This window comes from Pteropus medius, unplaced genomic scaffold (assembly GCF_902729225.1).
Source record: "Pteropus medius unplaced genomic scaffold, Ma_sr-lr_union100, whole genome shotgun sequence".
Classification (NCBI taxonomy): domain Eukaryota; kingdom Metazoa; phylum Chordata; class Mammalia; order Chiroptera; family Pteropodidae; genus Pteropus; species Pteropus medius.
In genome coordinates this window covers 14,213,819-14,225,115 of record NW_024356249.1, presented here as the reverse complement: position 1 = coordinate 14,225,115, position 11,297 = coordinate 14,213,819, and the positions used below count along the sequence as shown (strand labels likewise).

The 11,297-nt window shown below is 33.2% G+C and overlaps 1 protein-coding gene and 1 pseudogene across 1 annotated transcript in view; both read right to left on the bottom strand.

Moving 5' to 3' along the window:
• Positions 1-528: 528 nt before the first annotated feature.
• On the bottom strand, positions 529-651 carry LOC120601327 (uncharacterized; annotated as a pseudogene).
• Positions 652-5,038: 4,387 nt separating this feature from the next.
• SLC13A1 (solute carrier family 13 member 1) overlaps positions 5,039-11,297 on the bottom strand; it is a 90,444-nt gene continuing 84,185 nt past the window's right edge. Inside the window, exons 13-15 of the mRNA XM_039861063.1 lie at positions 8,318-8,479; positions 6,761-6,898; positions 5,039-5,588 (exon numbers count right to left, since the gene is read on the bottom strand). Of these exons, the coding sequence (XP_039716997.1) occupies positions 5,451-5,588; positions 6,761-6,898; positions 8,318-8,479 (438 nt within the window). The 3' untranslated portion in view covers positions 5,039-5,450. The remainder of the gene's footprint in view (positions 5,589-6,760; positions 6,899-8,317; positions 8,480-11,297) is intronic.

Below are 11,297 nucleotides of genomic sequence, written 5' to 3'. Positions count from 1 at the left end.
AACTTGTTTTCTCATATCGTATACAGTGTCTAAATTTTCCTGTGTTTTCCTTGTGTGCTGAATTTTGTAAAGGGAGGTCCATTTTTTAAAATGCGCACTTTGTTCACTGTTTTATCTCCAGTGTTCTCTCTCAATCAAGGAGTAATTGGGTAAAAATTAAATGATTCTTTGGAAACCTTTGCTGAGGTGTTATGACTTAGAGTAACCTTTCTAACTTAAAGTTAACTTATCTAAAGTTTCAGTATTTTAATTCTAGTTTTTTTTAACCCATATGTTTATCCATTTGGTTATTCAACATTTCTTACTATGTCACACATCTTTCTTGAATTATTTTTCTTCTTCCTTTGATAAGTGCATTAGAAGTACATTCACGAGCTTTGGTTCATAGCAAGGTCTCTTAGTTTTCATTGTTTGAAAATTCCTTAGTTTCCTTTCATTCTTTTTTTTTTTTTTTCAGGTGAGGCAACCCTTGGTTGACCTCACAGATTGCAAGGACCTTGTCAGCTTATAATTCCTTATTTTTTTTAATGTCTACAGCACCTAGTCTTCCTCCCGAGGTGATCTCCCATCCGAGTACTAACCAGGCCCAACCCTGCTTAGCTTCCGAGATCAGACGGGATCTGGCTTGTTCAGGATAGCATGGCTGTAGACCCTTTCATTCTTGAAACATAAATTTTTCTAGATATATAATTGTAGGTTGATAGTTTTGTTTTAGCACTTGAAGATATTTAACTGTTTTCAACTGTCCTTGAAAAAGTAGCCACAGTCTAATTGCAGTTCCTTGTACATAGCCTGTCTTCTCTATCATCCCTTCTTTCTCTTGAGTGTTCTACTATTTCATTATCATGTAGGTGAGTGTAGATTTTCTTTTTTCTTTTTAAATTCTGCTTTGAATTCGTTATGCTTCCTGAAAATCTTGATTGATTTCTTTTATTAAAGTTGGGAAATTGTCACCCATTGTATCTTTAATAATTGTCATTCTTTTTATTATTTACTCTTGGAATAAATATAATGCTATATTATATTTGTCATCCTAGCTTGCATTTTTTTTTAACATCCCTTTCAGGGTTCCATTTCTTTGTCTATCTCTGTGCTGCATTCTAATTAATTTTTTTTGTAATGTGTCTTCCAGTTCACATACTTTCTTTTCTGGTTTGTACAGTGTGCTACTTAACCTATTCATTAAGTTTTTAATTTAAATCATTATACTTTTCATATCTAAATTTCTATTTGACACTTTTTCATAGCTATCTAGTCACTTTTCACAGTCTCTTATTCCTTATTGTATTTGTTTTCTATTGTTGCCATAGTCACTTAAAACTCATTATATTAAAGTGCTGAGGTTCAAAACCAGTGTCAAAGGACTAAAATCAAGGTGTCTGCAGGGCTATGTTGCTTACTGAAGGCTCTATTTTAAGAATAGGCTTATCATGTTGTTGATAGAATTCAATTCCATGCAACTGTAGGACTGAGGCCTCTGTTTCCTTGCTGGGTTTTAGCTGAGGGTCATTCTCAGCTTCTAGAGGCTGCCTGCATTTCCTGACGTGTGACTTCTTTCATCTTCAAAGCCAGGAACAGTGAGTCCAGTCCTTCTCATGTTTCTAATCTCGCTGACTTTCCATTCTGTCTCATCTCACTCAACTGACTCTTCTGCTTTCCTCTTCTGCTTTTAAGAGTTCACATAATCACATTGATCCCACTTGGAAAATCCAGGATAATCTCCCTATTTTAAAGATCTGCAAAATCCTTTCATAGCAGTATGTAGATTAGTATTTGATTGAATAACCAGGAAACAGAAATCTTAGGAGGACATTTTTAGAGTTCTGCCTACCACACTTATATATCCAATACCCTCTTTGAAATTTTTAAACATTATGCTTCCTCATTTTAGACTCTGTATTTGATAATTAGAATATCTTCTGTTTTTGTACTTTGGATTCTGTTTCTTTTGTTAACGTTGGCTCTTGCACAATATGCTTTATGTCTTGGCAGATTTGCGAATTTTGATTATTATCTTAGAAATTCTTTGAGCCTCGGGTTGAAGTAATTCCTTCTTTTGCCAGGTACTTGGGAATGCTACAACCCAGGAGAGTTTTAAAATAAAGGTGTAGATGAAGGTTCCACCCCTCCCACACACACACACATACACAGTGGTATTGAGATTTTAACCCCTGACCTGTGTGATTATGAATTTTCAAGGAAGATTCCACCCAGTGCATAGGCCAAAAAATTGAATTTCTCTTGATGTTTCTCTCTATGGGGTGTTTTTTTGTTTGTCCCCCCACCATCCCTTAGCTCACATTTTCCACTGAGAAGATAGTCCTTTGAGATCCTAACTCTATATAGTTTTCTATTCGACTTCTAACTTACTGGTGTCCTAGATTTGTCTCTCATCCCTTGTTCCCTGTGTACCTATTAAAATAAAATTGCAAAATCTCTCGGGATTAGCATTTGCTGCTTTTGGTCCCTGCTTCAGTCTCTGGATTCTTGCTGGTGCTTCACCATCTTTCCTTTTTGAAGATTTCCATTATTTTCTTGCTGATGCAGTAATGTATGTTATACACTATTTTTTTTTTTATTATTTGTCCTCTAGAAGATCTTGCCCCTCTCACCCTCTAATATTTCTTTCACTAGATTGTCATTAAAAAAAGCCTCTTTATTTTTTTTAAACTCTATGTCATTTTCTTCCTAGACAAATGAAGATCCTCATATTTAGAAAAACCTTTTAATTTCTACTTCAGTTATATGCTCTTTTTACTGTTTACTCCTGGGCTAGTCTATCTCACTTCTACAATGGGGGCCTTTGATTTGGATATTTGCATTCAGAGCTTAGTAATCTTTACTTTGACAAGAGTGCTTCATTTGGAAATAGCATGGTTAACAGTTACTGAAATAACAATTATTAACTATTTTCCTTTTTATATTATGTTAGAGTAATAAAACTGATCCTGTTTGGGTTTTCTCTTTCACTGCTGGTACAACCTTCCCCCGCTAAAAATAAAAATAAAAAAATTAATTTGGTAAAATCCACACAGTCAAACAAAGATAATAGTCATTCATTAACTAAACCAAAAAAACTTTAGAATGTGTCATCACAAAGCTTCCTACTAAATATTTAGCTATGGCATAGATATAATAATATATCATACACATGTCAATTAATGTGCCATGATATTGTTTTATTAATTTTTGCTAATAGGTTTAAATAGTAATATTGGCTACCTCCCTACTTCCCAGGCTGAAAGGAGAGAACAAAGTCTTAGATAGCAACTAAGGTGAAAATAGTGCACACCATTTGAAAGGAAGGAAGTCTGAATTCTAGAGATGCTGACATGTTCAGAGGCAGTTTGAGGTGAGTGAAGGATATACATATGCCAGTGAAGCCCTTCAGGCACTTGCATGAAAGGCAGTAAATAGGCACTTAGTGAAATTGCTACTATTATCTAGACAAGATCTAATGCTAAGAAAAATATTGGAATTTAAAATGACAAAGATTTCTAGTTAACCTTAAGTAGATCAAGGATCAAGATAATAACAAAAACACTATCTACCACAAAGTGGGAAGACGAAGATTTGTTTGATTATCTGTTAAGGTTGTCTTTTAAAACTTTCAAAGACGGTACCCAACTCTCAAACTAACAGAACTTGAGAATTTGATGTAAATGGGGCAAATATAAAATGGGTGAGTTAAGTCTTTTTGATATATCAACCAAACATAAAGATGTAGCAAGAGAACTGTATGTCTCACTTAAAAAAATTTTGACTAAGTATTATTTTTTCTGTACTCAGCTGGCAGCTGTTGGAAGTAATTCATTAAAATGATTCAAGCTGAAATGTTTATATTATATTCTTGAGAGCAAAACTTACTCATTATAATTTGAAAAGTCATTTCATTTTTTCATAATGAAAATGTATTTCTCGTATAATATAATTCAGCAATGATAAATTGAATGAGTAGAAAAAAAGAAGAAATGTAATAAACACTATGAATCATAAATAAATGTGTAACATGATGAGGAAGGAAACAGGTGAATAGAGTAAACCTAGAAGATATACACAAAGCAGCAATATTATATTTTAAAGTTTAAAAAATTAATTTTAAGCTAATTTAAGAAATGATTAATTTTGCTTTGACTAATTAATATAATGAACATGGGCTATTTGTTATATTTAATTTCTTAAAGAACTATTCCTTTTTTTAAAAAATCTTCTTTACTAAATTTATTTTTCAAAAATAACTTTATAAATGATGTCATTTACATGAAAAGCAGATTAGAGTTGATGAAAATTAAAAATAGCAAAAGTGGTTTTTAAACCTCGTCTTTTATTTTTAGTATGAGAATGTCTGTGTTTTAACTTCTCCATCTTTAAAATTTCCACTTTTGTTTTTGATTGCTATTTTTTCCCCTTTAGTCTAATTTTGTAATGCCAGTAGACTTTATTTTTTCACATCCTGTGTGCCAGGAGACTATTCTCTTGCTACTTTTGTTTGAATGTTCAGTTCTCTTCTCTTTTGGGTTAGCCCATAAATAATTTATATTTTATTTGTAAATAATCAACAGTTTTAATTTTTCTTTCTTTATTTCCCTCTGGTATTTCATTTCAATGCTGATATAATACAGTTATGTGATTTTTTCTATGTCTTTATACACAGTGATAATTCATTTAAATTTCTGAATTTCTTCCTTTTAATATATGGCATTATGTATTTCTAAAATAAAGTAAACACTTAAGCAAAATTGTTACACATATATATAAATGTGTTAATAGTTTTATAGTGTTTAGTTTTCTTAACTATACTGTGCTAATAGTGCAAATCATAGTGAACTTAACCCATAGCCCTACAAAATGTATTTTTCAGTGCACTGAGATAATAAAAGTATGAATTATATTGCAGATCAAGTAGAAATTAGTTCTTATCTGTGAGTTTTCTGTTGTTAATGGATTCACATTTATTTAAACTTTGCTTTTGCACCACCAGATGACCACACTAATTCCCTCGAACAACACTATGAAAATGATTTATCCAAGTCCCTAATTATCTTGTATATTTTATTTTCTATTTATAGCTTCATGGGAACTTTCTCATATAATAAATTGACATTTGAAATGGTACACTGAACCCAAACTGCAAGATGAAGCAAATGACCTAATTTCTTTGAAGGTCAAGTAATAAATTAGTCTTATAATGAAGCAGGATACATACGGTCCATGAGCAAAATCACAACCATGGGTTTCTTGATGAAGGAAGGCACGTAGATGCTCTTTGGTTGCATCTCAAAGGAAATGTGGATTCTGAGTTATGTCAGCAAGTTTTGGGTGCTCACTGGAATTGCAGCAGCTACACCAGGTGGAATTAAATGTGTCATCAGTTTTTCGGAGCTAAATTTTGCAGTGAATTCTTAAAGCTTCCCAAAACTCACCACAGGATGGTCAGAGATTTGTGCTTGTCATGGCATGGTATCATTACTTATTGAGGGAGCCCAAGAAGGGTAAGAATTGAGGTCAAATATAGGCACAATCCAGGTGAACATACCAAGCATCACCACAGCAACACCCACAATATTAACGCCAAGTCCAGCTTTAACCTTGAATAGGAAAGAGTATAAATGTCAGTCTCTGGAAAAGAAAACCTATGGAAGAATTGGAATACTGCTGCAGAAGGCATATGTCAGATGCACATGCATCCGAAACAATTAGCATGAATTGTTGATTTCAAAAAACACAGGTTTTTCCATTTATGTCAAAAGAGAATCTGTCCCCAACAAAGTGCCATTTAATTGGAAAGTATCAGAGAGGTGCCTTTTAGGAATATACTAGAGTCATTCTGATTAGGGAAAAGTCCCTTTAAATACCTGCCATTTCATGTTAAATCAAAATTTGAGTTTTACAGTTTTGTATTTCAGTGGTAAGGTTCAGGTCAGTATATGATAACTGGATCCTTCATAGTCAATATTATTAATAGTTGACCAGTATCTTCTTACTGAAATTTAATAATGTGACTTCTATTTATCTTTCTTAGAGTTCCCAGTTTTCTAGCTTTGACATCATCATTCTGGAGTCCATTAAACAATCTCAAAGTTGCTTTCTGTTTGGTTATAGTCCTTTTTGGTTTGGTTTGGAAGTTAGCAATCAAAATTGGGGGGAGACCAGAATATTTTCGTTAGTTTTTGATGACTGCTACTTTCATATTTCGTATTTGGCAAAAACGTGCATGTTTTGTCACTTAAAATTTCTATTATTACCTGTTTGTGCTTTCATTTCAGATGTTACTATTAGAATCAGAATAAGAAAGATGATTTTTCATCAGTTGGGAACTGAGCCCCATGGCTTATTCAGAGCAAATGTCCACTGCATAAATGTTTGTGATAGAAAACTACAAGCTTGATTGCTAAATTTCATTAACCCTATTTCTACCTTTTGCATAGGCCAGTTTAGATTACGATCTTGACATGTAAGTTTAAGCCACTGTGTTGAACATATTCTGCTCTTTTCCTTCTCCCAGAACACTATTGATACATTTAATATCTCTGTATTTGTGACTATAAATTCTAATGACATATTCCCTTCTGGTTATCACTCTTAGAAACAATTCTATAGCCAATCATGCACTCATTTTTGGAAGCAGAATTCAAGCCATGCTTTTCCTGGCAGTCTATTAGTGTGTAAAAGGAGAGATTATCTAAGCTGTCGCAAACAAACAAACAAACAAACAAGCAAAATGCTGTTGGACCTGTTGATATTCTTTCAGTTTACTTACCATGTCAATAACTTTTAGATGGCCATATGAAAAAACTATAGCATTAGGTGGATTTGCTACTGGTAGGAGGAATGAAAATGATGTACATAGAGTAGAAGGTATTAAAATATAAAGAGGGTTCACGTGAATGGCTTCAGCCTGTTGAATAAGATAAAAAAGAGTCTAAGTAAAATTTTGAGGTAGGCACCAAGCATCACAGTGAGCAAAAAAAGCAGGTTGAAACCTAAAGACATAAAATTATACACATAAATGCAGTTATAACTTGAAGAATATTTTTCGGAAAATGTCTCTTCCTCTCGTTTATGTTTATTGGTGCCCATTTAAGCATTATAGCTCAGTTTATTTAAAAAAAAAAAAGTATCATTTATTCCAGAAACTAAAAACCGCAAACATTTATTTTTCTAATGCTAGGTGCTGTGCTAAGTGTTTACATATATGTAAAATATATGTGTTTACATATAACATATATAAAGTTTATATATATTATATATAATGTACAAAATACTATAATAAACTATATTTACAACTCAATTTTCACAATGACATTATAAGATGGCTACTATAGCCCCAAATAATAGGTGAAGAAACTGAGGCACAGAAAGATTAAAGTAACTTGTCCAAACATACAGCTGTCCAGCAGTAGAGCTTAGGGTCTCAGGTCCCTCTGGCTCCCAAACTTCTCATCATTCTATTAACTTTACTGCCTCTGTGACATATATAATTTAAAATTTGCTTCACGATCATCACAGAAGAAGAGTTACTATGATTATTTATCACATATGTTTCTAACTGCTCTATGTCGAAAAATAAAAAAAAGAAAAAAACCAAAATAATGTTTTGCCAATTTCAACTCCCTACATTTCTTTTCTAATTTGAAGCAACAGCTCAAGAATGCCAACATATGCCCCTTGGGCTGGTAGCAGAACAATTCCAGAAGGGCAATCCTTCTTAATTTAAAGTGCTTTTGTTTCACCAATCCCATCTGTTCCGATAAGAAAAACATTTACTTAAAGCTATTTCTTGTAATTGCTAGCTAGGTGAAGAGAAGAAGGGAAGACCATCTTTCTCTCTTCTTGCAATTCTCCTTTTTACTTATCTTTTAAAATTCTTCCCTGGGTAGTAGAAAACTGTGTCTAAGATATTTAAGCTCGAAGCCTGAAGTGTAAGTCTAGCTTTACATTCACTTGCAAATCACTTATATCAAGCCTTTCTCAGAAATTCAGAAATATTCTTCCAGAGGGAGAAGTGTCAGAGTTAGAGATCTAAATACTAAAGAACCCCAAAGTCTTACAGCTAGAAAGGACCCTCCCATTTATCTGCAAATGAAAAATCTGAGCTGAGAGAAGGTGGATGATTAAGACTGTGCTGCATGAACAAGAAGAGAGTCGCCTGAGTTGAGGTCTCCTGAAAAATATTAATGCAAATAAAGACCACTCTATACGTTACTTACAGGAGGACCTCAGGCCCCAAACAATTCCACGTCACAATATCAGAACAAGCAAAGTAGAAACACTGCTCTTTGCTGAAGAGTATAATTGATATAAATGAGATACTCACCAATGGAGATAATATTGGTAGAAGGAGGGTAATGGTAGCTGGATTGCTGGCTACCTCTGTTAAAGATGTGACAAGCAAAGAAGATATCAGAATTATTAGCCATAATGGTAATGAACCAAGAGGAGATAATTTATTTCCTATCCACTTAGATAGTCCTGATTCCTAAAAAAAATTGAAAAATTTGTTAATCATTAATAATTCATTTTAATAGACACAATTTAATTTTTTAAAAAGCATTATTTGCTCTAAGAAATCAGTTTCTAAAAATGTAATCTTGATCTCATATATTTTTATGGTTTGGTAGATCTCGGTGGCTTTGACATGGAGAAGCTCTCAGTTGTTCTTATTTTAACACTACAAACATGCTTTAGAAAGTTTGAATTGTCTCCCACATTTTTTTCAATTAAATTTCAATTTTATGTAACTAATATATGTGGATATTTTAACAAGTAGTACTATAGAGCTTTAAGAGCAGCTCTCTGGTCTACCTCTCTCCACTCCTAAATTGTGTTCCCCAGAGGCAACAGCTTTCAACCTATATTAGCTATTTAGAGCTATGTTTAAATATTTATATCAATTTTTCAAAATTAATTTTTTTCCTAATTTTCAAACTTAGACATTATTTACTGACTTCCTAATATGTTACGTAAGGTTTCAGCTTTTTCACACCATCTACCATAGTTATATTTCCTGTCCCTCCATTCCCTTATACTTATATATCAACATTTTCGGTTAAGTCAATATTTAAAGTTTACTGTTATGATTATATTTAAAGTTTATGTTATGATTAATATTGTTTATACCCAAGTCAATTAATGTTCTGTGATTATATTTACTTTTTTTTGTTTTATTGTTGTTCATTTCGTTTGTTTGTTTTGCCAGGGAATAATTGCTTCATTTTTTGCTTGGTTTTCTACTTACCTATCATTAATTCTTTAGCACACCCTCCAGTAAAACCAGAAAGCTCCCCACAAGTAGACAAACATATCGGGTCAGTGTTCTTTTTCATTTTCCTTTGTGAAGACTTCCATTCTGGAGTATTCCCTCCTTCTGTCCCATCTGGACTAGCTGCCTTTTAAATCTATTCTACTGTTATTCTGAGACCTCTCTTCACTAGTGTGCTATAAATTCCCTTCACCTGCCTCTTGTGTGGGAATGCTCTCTTGCTAATTCCTTTGTGTTGGTGGGGCACATTCTTCTATAGCTTTCTGAGAATTGGTGCAGGGGAAGTACCTTTTTTTAGTTTCTGCATGTCTGAAAAATCTCTTTATTTTCTTTTCACACTGTTTTTATAGTTTAGCTTTCATGAAATTTTAGACTTAAAATAATTATCACTTAGCCATTGCTCTATTTCCTGTGGCTTCCAGTTGGGTTCTTTAGAAGCCTGATGACATTCTAATCTTTGATTCATGTGCGTAGTACAAATAAGTCAGCTGTACTCAAATTAATAGGCATGTTAAAGCTCGACTTATACTTCAGGCTTTGAGTTTAAATATCTTAATTCTATTCTCCCTCAAATGGAAGGAAAAAATCCTCTATGATATTTCAGTGAGCTACTGCATGTATGAATCTTTACGCCCATGACAAACTAGGATTGGCATCTTTTAGAAAAGCTCTAATTACAAGCAGTGTACTCTTTGACCAAAGGTTGGCAAAACATCCCCAGATATGGATACCAGATATTATATATGTTATTTGTGGTTTTGATGTATATTTTTGTTTTTTGGTCTTGACTTTTAGACGGAAAAAATCTGCCTACCATTTAAGTAGCATTGCTACAAATTCATCCTAGAATATAACTACATAAACTTTAAGAATAGATTTTTATCTATGTCTGATTAGATGCAGCTGGCAAAGGTTACAGCACATAAAACCTTCTCTGGAGGTTATTGGGATTGTATCATCACACCTGGAGTTCCAAAATTCTACATGAAGTGCTTTGGAATCGGGCACTTAGTAGCTTTCTCACTCCAGAATGTACAAGTCTTCAATTCTGGGAAATTTCTTGCATTGGTTTTTGGAAATGTTCTTCCATTTCTATTTACATTCTTCTTTTTTTTCTTTCTTTCTGAAACTCCTAGTTGGCTGTTGGACATATTGGATTGATACTCCAGTTTTCTTATCTCTTCGTTTTTTTTAATGTTACCTTCTATTCATTTTTTTGTTCTCTTTTCTGGGGTATGTTCAAACTATCTTTTAAGTTTGCTACTGAATTTTAAAATTTCTGTTATTTATCTTCCATGGCTCTTATTTTCTGTCTATGCCTTTAAAAAAATAACATTCTGTTTTAGTTTCATGTGTTTATCATTTCTGATATCTCTTTTAGGGACCAATAACAGAGTTTTAAAGTTTTCTTTGTCTTTTTTGTGTTCCTTTTCTTTTTATTCTATGTTACTGGTTGTTGTATCAGAGGCTTTCTCAACTATCTGATGACCCTGGTCTATTTATTCATGTTTAAAAGAGAGGCAATAAAAGGGTAATTGGAAGCTCTTTGTGCCTAGGCAAAGACTCTTGAGAAGAAGACTTCATAAGGTGATGGAGCTGTGAGCCAATGTCTCATCAATTCAATTTTGTTACACAGTAAATTTAATTTTTCTTCTGTGGAGGAGAGAGAATACTTGCCTGTCCATTCGGGACTGGAGAGAATATCTGGGAGGCTCACAGCTCCTTATACGCCTTTAAAACCATCTTCCACTTTTAGTACTGTTTTTTATCCCAGCTGTCAATTAATCTGCTGCTTTCAATTTCTAAGCTCTTTCAGGATCCTGTGTATGAATTGGCTTGTTTCTTGTTGGTTCATCCTTTTGCAGGCCCATAGTTTTATCTTTTTCTATCTTTTCTATAGTACAAAGTCAGTTGCCTCTCAAATATCCTCTTTCCATCTTTTAAATGTTATTAACAGCTCTTACATGTATTCTTCCTGCCGTAAATTCGTTACCTTTATGGATTGAACTTTTATTTGTTCTGTTATGGTCATTTT